Source organism: Ochotona princeps, chromosome 7 (assembly GCF_030435755.1).
Source record: "Ochotona princeps isolate mOchPri1 chromosome 7, mOchPri1.hap1, whole genome shotgun sequence".
NCBI lineage: Eukaryota > Metazoa > Chordata > Mammalia > Lagomorpha > Ochotonidae > Ochotona > Ochotona princeps.
The window spans coordinates 4,650,884-4,670,125 of record NC_080838.1 but is presented as its reverse complement, the minus strand read 5'-3'; the positions used below and the strand labels follow the sequence as shown (position 1 = coordinate 4,670,125).

The 19,242-nt window shown below is 40.3% G+C and overlaps 1 protein-coding gene across 1 annotated transcript in view; it reads right to left on the bottom strand.

Annotated features, from left to right (window-relative positions):
- Window positions 1-19,242, bottom strand: part of DCHS2 (dachsous cadherin-related 2) — a 308,466-nt gene that overhangs the window by 68,248 nt on the left and 220,976 nt on the right. Inside the window, exons 6-10 of the mRNA XM_058666741.1 lie at window positions 12,235-12,422; window positions 11,426-11,528; window positions 7,215-7,369; window positions 4,834-5,677; window positions 1,656-1,895 (exon numbers count right to left, since the gene is read on the bottom strand). Coding sequence (XP_058522724.1) covers window positions 1,656-1,895; window positions 4,834-5,677; window positions 7,215-7,369; window positions 11,426-11,528; window positions 12,235-12,422 — 1,530 coding nt within the window. The remainder of the gene's footprint in view (window positions 1-1,655; window positions 1,896-4,833; window positions 5,678-7,214; window positions 7,370-11,425; window positions 11,529-12,234; window positions 12,423-19,242) is intronic.

The window sequence follows — 19,242 nt, the reverse complement described above, 5'->3', positions numbered from 1 at the left end:
CACAGAAGGTGGCTGGGAATTCGCATTTACTTTTAACATATTGGTTACTCATTACTATGTCAATTAATTCCATAATGATGTAAATTTTTGCTGATGGTATGTTGGACCTTTCAATTGACTGGGATGATACTCTGCTGGCTCTGTCTTCAGACCAGAGAGGGTATACCTAAGAAGCCGTTGAACTTGACGGGACAATAAGATACTGGACTCTATGTTTGGTATACGCTTGCAATGGGGAAATCTCAACTGAACTTGAGCTGTGGTTATGCAATAAGGTGGAGGAATCCACCATGGTGGGAGGGTTTGGGGAGGGGTGGGGAGAACCCAAGTATCTATGTAACTGTGTCACATAATACAATGTAATTACTGAAGTTAAATAATAAATAATTAAAAAAAAAAAAAGTATCTCATTAGAAAATCTTTCCCCAAAGAGAGAAAGACCTGAAGACACATAATTTTGTTTTAAAGTTCAAGTAAAGGTGCTTTTTTTCACTCTTTTTATTAACAAGTTGGGGAAAAATAAGGGTGTTAATACTATTAATCTCATAAAATATCTATTAAAATTCTTGTATAAGACTAGAACAAAATACACCAAATGTAATGTTGCTTGTTATATTAAACATGTACATTTTCAATCACTGGTTTATCAAACTATTCATATTAGTTGATACATGAAGATGTTTTTAACAGGAAATACCACACTGGAAATTTTATTGCTTTGTTTTATATAAAAACAGTACTATTACATCTATGAAAACTTAAATGCCAAAAAATCTACATTTATATTGAAAAGCCAGTCCTAGAAATTTGTAAATTCCTAGTGAACAGTAGCTCTTCCCTTCTGAGTTGTTTTTCTGGACCAGGGGTTTATAATTTCAATAATGATAGCAGTAGCAGCAACAGGGATGGTGGAGGCTAGCCTTTTTACGCCACTTGCTGTGCCAAGCACTTGTCTGTGCTGCTTATGTGTAATTCATTCATAATAGAACCACAAATCAGATACTGTTATCATCCCCATTTTATACGCAGGCAGAAAAATACTAAAAAATTAGTAACCTGATCAACCTATTCAGCAATTTAAGTGACAACTTTAGGATTCAAGTCCAGAAAGCTGACCACTGAGGGGAAAAAAAAAATAAAGCAAGCAAAAACAAACAACCACAAAGCAAACAAACAAAAAACAGGTAGCCTCATGAGAATACCACAGTTCTTTCATTATGAGATTGATAGAGATTATGAGATTCATTACTATTTTTTTGAGATTTACTAGAGAGAGAGAGAGGGAGCGAAAATAGGAAATAAGAACCATTTATCTTCTTACACTCAATGTTTGTGTTACACTCACAGAAATGCAATGCTTTGCCTGTACTTCTGTTTCCTATCAAAGTTGTATCAAGATGCTGCATATTAGCTATGCATCACTTTCGTTTAAATAATAAAGATCAATATAAGCAACTGCTCTCAAAAAACATACATTCTGTTTACACACATGTGAGTGGTCATACAAATGCAAAGGAAAGATGAGTTAAAAGTCTGAGCTAATGGCAACTCTTCATTTCTTCCAGGCCACAATTGCTTTAAATTACACCAGTGAAAAATTCTCTGTGTGTTCGTCATTAAGGACTAATGATTTTGCTTCCACATTTGCAGATTACCTGAGTCTCCATCCACGGCTTCCACCCTTGCGACGAACTCCCCTGGGTTTTGATTTTCTTTCACTGAAGCCTCATAAATGTGCTGCTTAAACACTGGGGCCTCGTCATTTACATCAACAACATTGACTGTCAATGTCTGCGTTGAGGACAGTGCTGGGGTGCCATGATCCAGGGCCAAGAGAGTCAACAAGTGCTGTGATTGAGTTTCGTAATCCAAGGAGCAGGCAGTGCTTAGAAAGCCTGTTTGGGCAGAGAGGAAAGGAACATGACACATCTAGTCTGTAGAGAAGTCATGTTTACTTACCGGTGCCTTGTAGTGGGTAATGAGTCTTCATCTTTCAACTGGTCAAGAGTGAATCACATTATGGATTCTTCGGAATAAAATGTGAACAGTAGTTAGAAAAGTCATCCCGCGGGGCTCATGGCAGGTACAGTGGTTAGGTTCCCTGTTGGCATGGCCACATCCCAGATGGGAGTACATGCTATGAGTACCAGGTCCTGAGCTTCCAACTCCAGCTTTCCAGTAGTGCGACTCCCTGATGAGAACCTGGCTCCCTGTGTGACCCATGTGGGAGACACCGTTGGAGTTCCCAACTCCTGGCTGCAGCCTGGCCCCGTTCTGTCTTTTGCAAAAGAATGAGCTAGACAGAAGACCTGTTTATGTCTACCTTCTAAACAAAAAGTAAAGTAAAAAACAAAGGAAGATTTTATTGCAAAATCTGGCTTATGCCATTATTTGAGAGAATCATGTAATAACTTGGTTTATCCATTCCAAATACACTTCCACTTTGAAATGTATCTACGGCACAATATCATTTTCCTCCCATGTGAAAAGTTGCAGATACTGACCACGACACTGCTCTTTAAGACACTTGATGTTTGTTACAGGCGTAGTGTCTTTATACTCGGAAAGTCTTCAAAATGAACACTGACGAACAGAAGACAAGATGTGTAAGAAGTAAAACCTATCTTTATCCACTGCTGTTTAAACATATACTCTATTTATGTAAAGTGTTACACACTGGTAGCCATTACATAGAATCCAGAGACTGTATTTTCTATCAAGATTCATGTTACTTCCTGCCATCCTTTACGAACTTTTTTTCTAATCAATGAAGAGGTTTACTGAGTCAGATTCCTTTTTAAAATTAATTAATTAAGTATTGCCTTTTTCTCGCTCCATGATATGGTTTTGGAGGTACCGGGATTTTCCCTCCACCTCCCCTTCCTGTCTCATCCTCCTCCCACACGCTGCTTTCCTTCATATTATCACAACAGTATAGTCCTTTAACAACAGTCCCAAGTCCAACACTTTGCTATCTAAGTGCATCATGGCATTGCAGGTAGACAGTGGTTGGAAATCTACCATTGTCAAGGCACATTTAACAGTTTCATTTGGAATCCTCCTTTTCCGGGGGGGGTGGGTAACAGAGATGTGACTTTTGATAATTACACATTATTCAATATTTCAAAGTTACAGCTACTGAAAAACTCACTACTGTCTTCTTTATAAGAAATTCAAGCCTTATCAGAGGCAAAAAGAAATACGAATGCATCTGGCAATGACCAGTTAATGTCTTTGAAAAAAAATCTCCACTGAACACACACACCCCGCCCCCGCAAAGGTTCAAACCCCATGGCACTCCCATTACTGGGACACAATCCTAATGATCTCGGTTCTGTACCAGTTTGAAATAGACCCTCCTTAGCCATTGTGGACACCATCTTGAGTATCACTGGGAACAGGCTGTGAAGACCACAGCTGCCACAGCAATCAGCAGCCTCTTCTAACCTCCTCTTGATCAGTGGATGCTTAGGTCATGTCCATGCATTCGTCAGAATGTGATCACGTGCATAGCATCTAATAAACATTTGGATGAAGTTTCCCAAAACATAGCTAGGCTACAGTCATGACTTCAAAGTCCTACAGATCCAGCCCCAATGCCAAGAATGCTCCTACTTTTTTAGGTCCATGTAGAAGTGATTTTTCTCTTTCGGAGAATGAAATGGTAATCCACTAATTTTCTAACATTCCCTAAAGATTAGGCAGAGACAGATTTATTTTTAAAATCACATGACAGATGCTTTGTACAGATACACACTACCCTCTCAGATGACATAAAAGTTTGGGAGGGTATCAGGCACAGTGACTAGGACACTACCAAGCACATGCATCTCATATTCCAGTGCCTGAGCTCAAGTCTGGCTGGTTCTAATTTCCTGTTAATGACTCTGGAAGCAACAGGGGTGCTTCATTTAGCCATCACCATGGCCTCCCAGTGTCTGATTCAACACAAAGCTCGAATTAGGAGTGGGAGTTGCAAACTGGAATTACATCCAGACACTCCTGTATGGAACATGAGTACCTTAACTATATCTTTTTTTTTTTTTTTCTTGGAAAGAAATTTTCCATCTACTGGTTCACTCCTCACATACCTGTAACAGCCAGGGCCAGTACAGGCTGAATTCATAATCCCCGAACTTAACCTGGACCCCTCCCGTGGGTGACAGAGGTCTAAGAACTTGAGTCTCAAGGGATACATCAGCGGGTTTCTGAACATGCCAGGAAGCGAAGATAAATTGCAGTATACATCTCTACTCCTGAATAAAAGGAGCACCCCTAATGAAACTGTTAAATATTCCTTGTAAATATATACAAAATTTCCTATCTTTGCCTATGCCTACAATGCCATGATGCGCTAAAATAGCAGAATGTTAATCTTGTAACTCTTACTAAAGGACTTTGCTACTCTAATAATATGGGGAAAATGGGGAGGAAGAGGGGGGAAAGAGGGAAATCCCCTATACCTACAAAAATGTATCACAAAAAATAATTTAAACAAGGGGGGAAAAGGTATGTGACGACATGCAAGATCTTTGAGAACATTACACTCAGTGTTATGAGCTACTCACAGACAAATGCTACAGGATTTGGCTAACAGGAGGCATCTAGAATAATCTAATAGAATCAAAGAGTGGAACACAATGTCTCAGGCTGAATGGCAGGGGAACTAGGGATAAACAACTTTCAGTCATGAAAGTGAATAAACTTTAGAGATCTGCTGTGTAATACTGTAGCTGAAGCCAACAACATCGTACCATACCTTTAAAGCTCTGTTACAACAGCGGGCCACCTGTTAAATTTTGTCACTGCTGTAAAATAAAACAAGAACTTCACCTGATGATTTGTCTAACACGAAGGCCAGGTTTTCATTTCCTGAGAGGATACTGTATGTCACTTGCCCATTCCTTCCTTCATCTGGGTCCTTAGCAGTGATCCAGTGTACCCAGGAGCCCACCACCACATCCTCTCGAATTTGGACAATGGGGAGAGATGTAATAGTGGGACTGTGGTCGTTTACATCCACAATCACTACTCTGGCGGTGAGTGATGCCACCCGCCGGTCCGTCACATTCACAGCTCGATCAGATGCAGTTACCGTCAGGCTGACAGCCGCAACACTCTCTCTGTCTAGGGCAGACGCGGTGACCAGCGTGCCAAATGAGGGGTGGATGAGAAAAGGATTCACTCCAGGGTGGTGGGATTCGATGGAGTACTGAATCCTACTGTTTAGAAAGCTGCCATCACCATCTTTGGCATTGAAGACATGCACCAGTGTCCCCACGGGGACGTTCTCTTCCACACTGATCACAATGAAGTCATCCTGGAAAGACGGGGAGTGGTCATTGTGGTCTTCCACATCAATACTGAAGAAAATGGTGCTATTTGGGGCTGGGTCTTGGCTATAGTCTTTAGTGACCACTCTGAAAAGGTAATGGGGTGTCATCTCATAGTCAAGTTCTTTAGCAAGGAACACATCTCCGGTTGTGCTGTCAATCTCAAAGGGGCCCTCCTTGTCATCTGCAACAATACTGAAATGCAGCTCTCCATGACGATGCTGTTGAAGGTGGTCAGGTGACTTGATCAAGCTCAGTAGTTTTGCAGGCTTCCAGTTCTCTGGTATGACTAAATGTCTAATCATCTGAGAAATGATAACACTCCCTTTGGAAAGCGGGATCACCTGAAATCAGAATAAAATGGAACTGTTCACTTGGGGTATTTTTAAGACAGATGGATCAATACAGACTATTGTATAGAAGAAGCTAAAGTCTTCCTTTTGTGTGATATACGTGTGTGTGTGTGTGTGTGTGTGTGTGTGTGTGTGTGTGTGTACAGGCCCTAAGCCTAAGAAATAGTCTACTGTGCCCGGTGTGCCAGCATAGCGGCTAAAGTCCTTGCCTTGAGCATGCCAGGATCACATACGGACACTGGTTCTAATCCCAGTGGCCCCCTTCCCATCCAGCTCCCTGCTTGTGGCCTGGGAAAGCAGCAGAAGATGGCCCAAAGCCTTGGGACCCTGCACCCACGTGGGAGACCTGGAAGAAGCTCTGGGCTCCTGGCTTCGGACTGGCTCAGCTCCAGCATTGCAGCCATTTGGGGAGTGAACCATTGGATAGAAGATTTTCCTCTCTGTCTCTCATCATCTCTGTACATCTGCCCTTCCAATAAAAATAAATAAATCTTAAAAAAAGAAGAGTCTATGCAACGTGACAACTATGTTTACATGTAAGCATCTTGTATCTCTGTGCGAAACAAGAAACTTCAAGGTTGGCTATATAGATGCTTCTCATAATTCGCCTATATCCAGTCTTGAAAAAATATGATTTAGCAATAAAACTGTAAGGGACACATAATTTTCAGCACACACACACACGCACACACACACACACACACACACACAGACATACTGCTTCAGGAAAAGAATTTGGTTATGCATAGTCATATCTGTTGTTGGTTTGTAGTACTTTTTTCTAGCAGGAAAACATCCTATAACTTGTTCTCTTGACACAAAGTAACATCCTCAAAAGCGGGTCTTGAGCAACCTTGCTAACCTTTAGAAAAAATGTAAAAACCTGTGATTTATTACATGGTCATTTGTTTACATACAAGGTTCTCCTACAAATTTTCCAGGCCCTCACTAAGTAAAAGGCAAGGCTCACTTTTATTTTCCATCATAAAGCACAATGCTCATGAAGAAATGAAAAACTTGTAAAGAGTTGTACAAAGATAACTTGAATTATTTAAATTTAAATACTCAGAGTGACACAATGGTAAACCTGTATAGAATGTGCTCTTAAAATAGTATTTATAAAGACTATATAGTCACTCTACATGCTTACACAAAAACCAAATGAGAATCTGGTGTTGTGACACAGAGAGTTAAACCGCTGTCTGCAACACTGGCATCACATATGGGCCCTGACTTGTCAGTTCCCTGTTAATGCACCTGGGTGCAGGTCCAGTTTGAGCGGTTAGTCCACTGCACCCACATGGGAGGCCCAGAAGCTCCTGACTTCCGTCTGACCCAACCATGGCTATTGAGACCTTTTGAGGAACAAATCAATGAACAATCTTTTTCTTTCTCTCTCCCTCTCACTTTAGCCTTCCCTCTCTCTATAGCTCCACATTTCAAACAAAATAAAAAAATATGTATCTTTATTAAAAAATCAAATGACACCTTCAGTCCACCTGCCTGCAATTTATGGTGATGGCTTTACCTGAATATTAATAATTGCCTGGCCCTGGAGAGGAGGCACCCCCTGATCACTGGCCACAACAATCAGCTTGAAGGAGGGTCGGGAAGCATAGGAAAGCATCCTGGTTGTTCTTATTTCACCACTGTTGGCATCAATCTTAAAGTGATCAGAACCATCTACATACAGACACACAAAATGAAGAAATCAGTGCTAACTGACAAGGAAGAAATAAAAAATCAACTAATCCAGTGTGTTTGAGATAATCTGGAACATTTACTTCCATAAACTCTCCAAAGGTATAAACATAAAAACTCACCAAATTACAGAGGAGGAATATTACAGCACTTTAAAAAAATTACTGTGGGTATTTTCAAACAAGAAAAGTAGACAAAACGATAAATCAACTCCCACATGATCAACTGATAGCCAGTCTTATTCAATGCTCTTTATTTACAGGCTTTTTTTTTTCCCAATTTTCCTCTGAAGTAAACCCCAGAAATTATACTAATTCTTCTGGCTATATTTCAAATGTATCACCAAAAGATAAGAGTGACAGAAACATAACCACAGTGGTATATGATTCCTTAATACCAAATGGCCAACACATTTCAAAACATCTAATTATCTCTTAAGTACCTTATTGTGTTTTTTCTTCAAATTAGAATCAAAATGCGGGTCATTTATTGCATATTTCTTCAATCTACCGATTCCTGCCATCTTTTTTTTTTTTTAAACCTTGCAATTAATTGATTTGAAAATAAGAAGAAAAGAAAAAGAAAGCAGGCTCATGGCTTCTGAAGTTTCCCATTATCTAGATTTGGTTGTTGTATTTTCCACCTGTAGTTTAGGTTCCTCTGTGCAATGTGTTTTCCTTAAAATTAGAAGCAAAATTAGAGAATTCTTCAGACTCAGCTCAGGCTTGATTTGGGAAGGGGGTAAGATGTATCACAAATGCTGTGTTTCCTTCTAGAGCCTAATACCTAGCTGGTTTTTGTTCCTGATATTGGCCTCTGTTGATATGTAGCATAGATTTCCTAAGGATTCATTAAGTGCAGCAAAGTACAGTATTGTGGTTTATTATCACTTCTACTTGTATTAGCTGGAATGCTGCAGTCAAGAAAAACTTGGTCCCATCTTTTTTTGCGGGGGGAAGGAGTGTGAGGGAGGGACCCAGTGAAATAGTTCATTACAGATAAGGCAGGATACATATTTAATGCTAAACTGCTACTTAATAGTTTTTTAAATAACAGGCTATCTTTTTCTTAGTCTCTCATGTTACAGCTGGGATAAGCAAAGTTACAGCTTGCTTTCATTTTAAGAATCCTTAAGCATGGTAGGTAATCATGTTCTAGCTTACTGTCTTTATTACCCCTATTGACATTAAAACTGTCCCAACCTTCAACACTGAAATCCTCCTAAGGTTTGATCCTGGGTCCTTTGGACACAAACTTAGTAGTCCTCTAGACCCTCTCTGTATCTAGTAGAATAGAAAGTTGCAGATTAATTTTACAGATTTCCTGTCTAAGACTTGCTGGCGTAACTTGAAGCCCAAAATGAGCAGTACTAAATGTTCAAAACTCAATTCAATAATGCCATTTGATGGCCTGGAGCGGTGGCCTAGTAGTTAAAGTCCTCACCTTGAATGCACTGGGATCCCATTTGGGCGCCAGTTCTAATCCTGGCAGCTCCACTTCCCATCCAGCCCCCTGCTTGTAGCCTGAGAAAGCAGTCGAGGACAGCCCAAAATCTTGGGTTCCTACACCCATGTGGGAGACCTAGAGGAAATTTCTGGCTTAAGACTTCAGATCGGCACAACACCAGCCGTTGCGCTCACCTGGGGAGTGAATCATCAGACAAAAGGTCTTCCTCTCTGTCTATCCTCTCTGTATATCTGACTTTGTAATAAAATAAATAAATCTTTAAAAAAAAATAATGCCATTCGGGTGTTGGGCCAGGCAGAAGCTCTTGGGGTCATGGCATATGGGTATTTTACATTCTTCCTTAATATTTTGTTGATTTTCACCCAAAAGTTTTGTACCTTTTTAAAGATTCATTTTTAGTGGCATATAATAATTTTGCATTTTTATTGGATACAATGTGATATGTTGGCACATATACGTATTGTGTACTGGCCAAATCAGGTAATAAATATGTATTTATCTAAAACTGTCTTCTTTCTTTGTATATATTCATTGGAATTTTCTGTTTCAAGGACATATGATGACATAGGTAGTTCTGAAAGCTTTATAATGTGTCTTTCTTTGAGAACAGCAGGATAATATCATATAGACACAAGATCCATTTCCCATCCCCCAGAGGAGCCAAATCAAATGAAAGGGCTCAAAATGAAGGTCTTCACTCCCTGATGTAAGTCTGTCCTGTACTCCATGATTTTAATTTGTTTATTTGAAAGTCAAAGAGGGAGAAACAGACAGACCACTTCTCTCCACTGGCTCACTCTCGAAATGGTCCAAATAGCCTGGGTTAGACTGGCAGAAACCAGGATCCTAAAACTCCTACATGGGTAGCAGGGGCCCAAGCATTCGGACTATCTTCCTCTTTTTTCCCAGGAGCATTAAAACACAGTTGGCTGGTAGACAGAGCAGCCACAGCTTGAACCTGATGCACACATAGGATGCTGGTACTGCAGGTGGTGGCTGAACTAGCTACACCACAAAACTGGATCCTTTCTTGTTAGAATCTAAGGTGCTGAATTTTAGCGCTGCAAGTGGGTTTTGTAGGTTGGCACTCCTCCCAGAAAACCTGGCAGGCTTTAACACTTTGCCTGGAGCGTCTTTTGGGGTTTTTTGCAGAGATGATTAGATTTTATCTACAGATACGGGCAATGCTGATTCTTGCTTTCCTATATATGCATCAAACACAAGAAAGAAACAGATGTCTTTAGCAAAGTTTTGTCAAACTTTGTTTTTATCTTATTGTAACAAATCATTAGGAAGGGTATACTACCATAGTTCTAGTGATCTGTGATTATTTTAAAATTTAATGTATGTGAATGAATTTTTCTCATTTAATTATTATTATATTCCTTGCCTAGATTTATGATGAACCAATCTTTACTTTATTGAACTATTTAATGGAGCATTAATTCTCAATAACTTGTCAGAAATTTCAAAAATCAAACAAAAAAAATATTAACAATAGCTTAAAATACAAAACCAACTAAATTTAACGACTGAAGCAAGCCTAAGGCCTGTATTTACTAAAAAACAAAAGAGAGAGAGAGAGAGAGAGAGAGAGAGAGAAAAGCAAAAAGTGGACCCAGTGCTGTGGCATAGCACATACAGCTGCTGCCACACTGGCCTCCCATCAGCGTGCCAATTTAAATCTGCACTGCTCCACTTCTGATCCAGCTCGCTGCAAATGGCCTAGGAAAAGCAGTGGAAGATGACTCAAGTGCTTGGGCCCCTGACATCTATGTGGGAGACTTGGATGAAGCTTTGGGCCTCAACCTGGCCTATCCCTAGCCACTGGGGCCATCTTGGAATGAACCAGTGGATTTAAGATCATCTCTCTCTGTTTCCTTCCCCCTCTATCTGACTTTCAAATAAATACATAAATCTTTTTCTTTAAATGACACAGTGTAATCTCTCTTAATAAAATTCCCATGTTTGCATACCTGGCAAGACATACGTACATGATATTCTCCAGCTATGACTGACTCTAAGAGTAACTTTCATAGACTTCACAGATTTCTGGCATTTGTAGTCATGTTCAATACCACTTCTTATTCAGTAGTTCCTGCTTTCTTTTTAATAAAAGATGATATGTACTTCAGATTACTGTAAGCTATTCATGTAGGATAGATGGTTACCATTCAGGGATGGGCAACCTTGTTCTGTCAAGGGTCATTTGGCTATTTACAACACAATTCATGGGTCATGAAAAAACTTTCAACTTGAAAATTAGCCTACTATAGATTTATTGGATTTTGAGTCTTGTCTGCTGTGGCCTAGCCAGGGCCAGATAGAATGACTTAATGGGGCCTTACATGGCTCGTGGGACAAAAGTTCCCTACCCAGAAAGCCGTATTTTTCATTAGGCTTTTGAAAGAAATTTTTTTACAAAATACCTTTGATTTTTTTTTACATTAAAAATGTATCTTACTTGTAATTTGGTTGTTATTTTCAAAGTTAACCACAGACAGTAATCTGGGAAATTGTTATACAAGTTATTTTCCCAGAAAAACTCTTAAACCTAACAATGGCCTGTACCTCTTGACAACACTGAGTATGTAACTTCTGCATTGTTGCCTTCATCCAGATCCTTCGCAAACACAGTTGTAACCAACATATTTACGGGCTGCCCTTCCAGAACCTGTCATCAGAAAAAAAAAAAAAAAAAAAAAAACAAGGTTTGCAAAGGAGTCAGTGATATCTTTAAAAAATACAAAGCAACAGACCTGTGAACTCAAGCATACACTAAGAACTTTTAAAGCTACGAATCTTTAGAGCTCCTTGAAAACCCACATAAAACTCCGCAGACAATTCAAATGTCTACCGTACAAAAGTTACATAGGTGAAGTGCTTTTAATATGAATTATCTGAGACACTTCCATAAATTCCGTGGGAAAAAAATGAGCATTCATCAGTGTTTAAGGATATTGTTTACAAAGCGAATGTGATGGACTAAAATATGCTTGCTTCAGAAAACCAGGAAATTTCCTTCAGGAAACCTCTTTCAAATGAGCAGACACGCTCCTGGAATATCGAAATCAAGCGCGGAGTGGAACTCCGGCTTGGAGGCCAACTGCCCTCAGATGCTCCGGGTGTTTCAGCCACAAGACTCCAAGGACAAGATTATCAAGCCACTGCGTTTGCACACAAAAGACACACTCCTTCTGTCTCTTCAGCCACAGACACATACATTCATCTCTTTCTCCTTGTTAAAGTCTTTAAAATGTATGCATTGCCACACCAAAACCAATTTGATAAATTCACAGCTTTTACCACAAGATGGTGCTCTAAGCAAGTGACTTGGGATACTACGCGTTCATTGCATAAGCCATTCCTACTCCACAAACCTTGATGTGCAGTTCTCCTCCAGGGAGACACTGCGGGAAGAAGGGTCTGTTATCATTGACGTCGGACACTGTGATATGGACTGTGGTGGTGGCGTTCCGCGGAGGCGACCCATGGTCAGTCACCAGGACAGTCACCCGGTGGTGCCCCTGGAGCTCCCGATCCAGTGCCAGCCAGCTCATCAATTCGCCTGAGGAACACAGAACAGAGCCGAAGCCATGAGCACGCTGTGTGGCACCAGACTGGCGCTATGAACAGTCTCCAAAACAAATTGCAGGAAGGAGAAACTAAGAGTAGCATTTGGACAAAAGCACAGCTTTCCAGGCCGCGTAGTGAGCTGTCTGGCTCTGTTCTAAAGTGGCTCTTGAAAACGCCACTTTAAATGGTCAGACTTGTATATCAAGAGTCTATCATCAACCATTCCAATTTTTTTGAAAAACCAGATTCATAAAACATGTTACAATCTCTGCAAGAATTTAGTAATAATAAAGATTCAAAATGACTGTCGTCTTTTTTGTTGCAGCAGGAAGTTACTTCCAGAAGTTCATGGAAAGTCGGTGTTCAGAGAAGTTTTTTAAATGCAAAAAAATTTTGAAATCCATTCATTTTTTTCATAATCTGCATTTTTAAAACCCTTCATATAGAATAATGGAAAGTACATGAGGTTTGGCATTACAAGTTCTAGGTTTGAGCCCCAGTTCCCACCCACCCTCTCACCCATACCCCAGTCTAAGCTCTATGTGAATCTACCTCCTGAGGCTGTTATCACAAGGCAAATAAAACCACAGATCCAAAAGCATTCTGTAAGCTGCAGATTACATTACACGTGGCAAGTATTACACTAGCACAATGGCAAGATGCTTTTGGAGAGTCACACAGCATTCTTCTGGCAATAGTTTGATTTTCATATATCCCGGGCTTTTTCAAATCTCACGAAACCAATGTGTAGCCACAGGCAGCAACATCCTGACTCATTCTGAAGTCCTACAGACCCTTGCCTGGAAATGCAGTACCTGTGGCACTTTCCCCCAAGCGTCAGCCATGGAGCATTAGGCCTCAAATCACAGCTGCCTTTCTCTGTCGGCAGCAACTCCTGCAGCAGCCAGCACCCGCTAGGAAGTGAGCCAGGGTGTCAGCCAGCCAGCAAGCCATAAATTCTGTGTGTGAGAAAGCACCAAGTGGCTGCCCAAGATTCTGACCACCAAGAATTTATCCTCCTAGTTCAAATAAAGTGACACTGCAAACCTTGGTGAGTCACTAACACAGGGAAGTGCCTGCCCTTAGCAGTAGGAACTTGGGACAAAAACACGGTGAAAGGTGCCTAATCTGTTGGCTCGGATCTGGGTAGACTTAGACCTGGGCAGATGGGCCAGATTGGCATCTAGGCACGGAAACAAAGAGCCTGGAATATCCTGGGAGCTGGAGCTCCCCAGCACTGGGCGGCGCCAATCCCAGGGCCACGAGAACTCCACATAAGGGACTCTCAAAAGCTACCATAAATCCCGGTTTTAAAGAATCCACAAAACCACAGACTGAAGAAGTAGGGGGAGGGGAATCCAGGTGCCACAAAGAAGAAAAAAAAAAATCTAGGTCAGCAAGACCTCAAGCCACCCACTAGGTGACAGCAGAGGTCAAGGGATTGAAGCCAGCAATACCCTATATCACACAAACATGGGGCGAGGTCACAGGAAAATAAATGAGTCAGAGCAAGGAGCCAGTGCCACCCCAAAAAGTTGCCAAAAGGCCTGGTCAATTGCATAGATCACAGATGAAGAAATTGAAGACATATCAGATAAGGAGTTCAGAAAAATAATTATGAAACTCTTCAGAGACAATGAAAAACAATGGGAGGAACTTAAGGAATTCAAAAACCACATGATCACAGAAACAAAATTAGTCAAAAATGAGATCCTTGACCTGAAGCACAGAGTTGAGAGCTTAGCCAACAGAATTATAGCAGCAGAAGACAGGATATCCGAATTGGAAGACTCCCAGAATGAAAGCAGACAGATTATTAACCAACTGGAGATACAACTGAACAAAACAAAGCAATGCAGGAGATGAACAACAACATCAAGAAGTCGAATATCAGAATCATAGGCCTTCCAGAAGGAGTGGAAAGAGAGACAGGTGTACAACCGGTGCTCGATGAAATTATACAGGAGTACTTCCAAAACACTTGGAACATGAGCCCAATACAAATCCAAGAAGGCCAAAGAACGTCCCACAGATATGACCCAAAAAGATCTTCACCCAGACACGTGGTAATCAAGCTCCCCTCCAACGAATACAAAGAAAGAATCCCGAGGCTAGCATGAAGCAAAGACAAGCTTACATTTAGAGGCAGGTCCATCAGGATCACTGCTGACTTCTCAGAACAGACGCTCCAAGCAAGAAGGGGATGGAATAAAGTCTTTCAAATACTGAAACAGAACAACTGTCAACCAAAAATAATGCACCCAGCAAAGATCTCATTTGTATTTGAGAATGAAATTAGATACTTCCATAGTAAGGAGAAATTAGAAGCAAGGAGAATTTAGAAGAATATGCCAGCACAAAACCAGCTCTACCAAATCTCCTTAGAAATGCACTACTCCCAGAGAAAAAGGAAGCAAACCATAAGCAAGGATGGCAAATGGGAAGACCTCCCCACTAAAGTCCACGCAAGGAAAAACAATTAGATACCAACACCCTCAAAAACACACACGCATGGCAGGACAAAATCACAACCTCTCAATATTAACCCTAAACACAAATGGCCTAAATTCATCAGTCAAAAGATATAGATTAACAGATGGAATCAACAAACAGGACCCAACTATCTGCTGCCTACAAGAGATGCATCTAACCAGAAAAGATGCTAAGAAACTGAAAGTGAAGGGTTGGAAAAAGATATTTCATGCCAACGGATGAGAAAAAAAGGCCAGTGTAGCGGTCCTAATTTCAGATGATATAAACTTCAACATGACAAACATCAAAAAGGACCCACAAGGGCATTTTATATTGTTAAAAGGAAAGATACATCAGGAAGTAATTACCATCCTTAACATTTATGCTCCATTGTGGTTAAGAACTTGTATATTTGTTAACATATTGGTTACCCAATACTCTGTCCACTAATTCCATAACATTATAAATTGTTTCTGATGTTATGTTGGGGCTTTTAATTGATCGGGATGACACTCTACTGGCTCTACCTTCAGACCAGAGATGGTCTCCCCAAGAAGCCGTTGAACTTATCTGGACGATAAGATGCTGGACTCTATGTTTGGTATATGCTTGTAATGAAAGAATCTCAACTGAACTTGAACTGTGGCAATGCAGCAAGGTGGAAGAATCTACCATGGGGGAAGGTTTTGGGGAGGGGTGGGGGGGAATCCCAGTACCTATAAACCTGTGTCACATAATGCAATGTAATAATAAAAAAAATTTATGCTCCAAGTCCAGATGCACCCAGCTACATGAAACAATTACTTATAGATTTAAAGGGAGATACAGATTAACATACGATAATCCTGGGAGATCTGAACACCCCATTAACACCAATAGATAGATCAATGAGACAAAAGCTCAACAGAGAAGCTACAGAGCTCACACAAACATTAGAACAACTGGACCTAGTAGACATATACAGAACATTTCATCCTAAGGCCGCAGATTATACATTTTTTCAGCAGTGCATGGCACCTTCTCCAGGATAGACAACATGATAGGACACAAAGCAAGCCTAACTACAAAAAAACATCAGAATCATACCATGTACCTTCTCAGACCATCACAGAATGAAACTGGAAATCAGCAATTCAAAATGCCCCAGGAAATACGTAAACTCTTGGCGGTTGAACAATATGCTATTAAACGAACAATGGGTTAGGGAAGAAATTAAAGATGAGATCAAAAAATTTATGGACACCAATGAAAACTCAGATACAACATTCCAAAACTTGTGGGACACAGCCAAAGCAGTGTTACTTGGTAAACCTTTTGCAATTGGTGCTCATGTCAAGGCCCAAGAAAGGCATCAAATATAGGAATTAAGCACAAACCTCCAAGAATTGGAAATACAGCAGTGAAATGACCCCACAAACAATAGGAAGCAAGAAATTATCAAAACAAGGGAGCAAATTAATCAAATAGAAATTTAAAAAACTATACACAAAATCAATGAATCAAAATGCTGGTTTCTTGAGAAGATAAATAAAATAGACACCCCACTGGCCCGATTGACAAAGCAAAAACAAGGGAAAGCGAGAATTAACAGCATCAAAGATGAAAATGGCAACATAACAACAGACATTACAACCATTAAGAACATAATTAGAAATTACTACAAAGACCTGTACTCCAACAAATCAAAAAACCACCAGGAAATGGAAAGGTTCCTAGACTCCCACCACTTACCAAAACTCACCCCAGAAGCAACAGAAGACCTGAATAAACCCATAACTGAAGCAGAGATAGAGTCAGTGATTAAAGAGCTCCCAACCAAGAAAAGCCCAGGTCCAGATGGCTTCACCGCAGAATTCTACAAAACATTCGAAACAGAGCTAACCCCAATCCTCTACAAGCTCTTCAAAACAACTAAAAAGGAAGCAACCCTTCCAAACTCATTCTATGAAGTCAACATCATTTTAATCCCAAAACCGGTTAGAGAATTAACAGAGAAGGAGAACTACAGACCAATCTGAGAGATGAACATTGATGCTAAGATCCTCAACAAAATCCTAGCCAATAGAATTCAAAAAAAAACATCAGACATTTCATACATCCAGACCACGTAGGATTCATCTAGGGAATGCAGGGATGGTTCAACATACAGAAATCCATAAATGTGATACACCACATCCAAAAACTGAAAAACAAAAACCATATAATAGTATCAATAGATGCAGAAAAAGCCTTCGACAAAATCCAACATCACTTTATGTTAAAAACCCTAACCAGGATAGGCATAGAAGGAAAAATCCACAACATAATCAAAGCAATATATGAAAAACCCAATGCCAGCGTCATACTGAATTGAGAAAAATTGGAATCCTTCCCACTGAGATCTGGCACAAGGCAAGGATACCCACTATCATGACTGCTATTCAACATAGTACTAGAAGTACTCACAGAGGCCATAAGACAAGAAAAAGGAATCAAAGGAATTCAAATGGGAAAGGAAGAAGTCAAGCTTTCACTATTCACAGATGACATGATCCTCTACATAGAAGAACCAAGAGACTCAATACAGAGACTCCTAGAACTTATACGGGAGTTTGGTAGAGTAGCAGGATACAAAATTAATGAACAAAAATCAACAGCCATAGTGTATGCAAACAGCCCAAAGATGGAAAAAGACCTAACCAGCAAGATACCATTCAAAATAACAGAGAAAAGTATGAAGTATCTGGGGATAAATCTAACCAAAAATGTAGGAGACCTTTTTGAAGAAAATCACAAAATCCTTAAAAAAGAAATTGAGCAAGACCTCAAAAGATGGAACAACATCCCAGGCTCCTGGATAGGCAAAATCGATATCATTAAATGTCTATTCTACCAAAATCAATATATACATTCAATGCAATCCCAACCAAAGTACCCTAAACCTATGTTTATAGCAGCACAATCAATAATTGCAAAAACATGGAAGCAGCCAGAATGCCCATCAACAGAGGATTGGATAAGAAAGCTATGGTTCATCTACTCCATGGAATACTACTCAGCTATTAAAAAAAACAAAATGCAGTTCTTTGTGGCCAAATGGGCCAAACTGGAAACCATAATGCTAAGGGAAATGAGCCAATCCCAAAAGGTTAAATACCACATGTTTGCCTTAATATAAAATAAAAGGATGTCAATTCAGAAAATAGTACCCATGTATTGTAATATTATTTTAACCTCAAACAGTCTGTATCTAATGCATTGAGATACTGTGATGAATTCAATGAACATACAATTAATGTGAATCACACTGCTTATGATCTACATCAAAGAATTGTAAAAACCTAATATACTTTTAAGACCCTAAGCTACTCGGAAATGGAGTGGAAGAACAGGGAAATCTTCCATCTCCTTAGAATGTGTGAGGAAGACGTAAACTATAACCTACAAGAAACATAACAGGTAATTCATAGACAACAGACTCAAGTCAGCATTAAACAACAGTTAAACTACAAAGACATATGGGGGAATCAAGAGCGATCCTCACAACCTCTTAACAGGAGGTCATACGCATAGAGCAGGGGGGGACCCCAGAGTGGAGCAGGTGGACAGGAGGAGGCTTGTATCCCAACCCAAAAGACTCGGATCCTCACCAAGGACTATCAGTACGGGCACCAAGGACCACATCCCAACAGACAAGAAGACCACGGGGAATTGGAGTGCCTTCGGAGGCTGAGAACTCCAAGGTCACCCAGCCCCGTTTGGATCTCCCACATGGGATGGAAGAAGCCCGAATCCTTCCTCACAGGATCCAAGGTCATCAGAACAACAGCCAGGAGCCCTGAGGGATCTGCAGAAACAGAAGAACAGCAAACTTCCTTCGGGTCTAGGGAGAGGAGCTTCTTCTGGTCCTTGCTTAGCTCCAGCTTTGGGTCCCCACCCTCTCTAGCAATGACCATCAGGACCGCCCTGGATCACCCCCCCCCCAAAAAAAACAATAAAAAATAAACAATAGAAAAATAAAAAAATAGGATAGTCAGGGAAATACAATGAAAGCTTAGAACCAAACAGGAAACGATCAGGGTGGATCCACATAAACCTTACTAGATAGGACACAAAGATACTCCTCACTAGGGTATTGAAGATTTCTCTGCACACCCCTCCTAAAACTGTTCTGCACCTCAACTGTAGACAAAGACCTGGTTAGATTTATAAGCCGGTTTAAGACTATCCTAAAATCTACTAAGTTCAGCAAAATTATGTATCAACACAATAAACAAATGAAAACAGACACGAGACAGCTGAATAGTACCCTATAGCCACTTAAAGGTATATAGTAGCCGGTGCTGAGTACAAACAAAAAA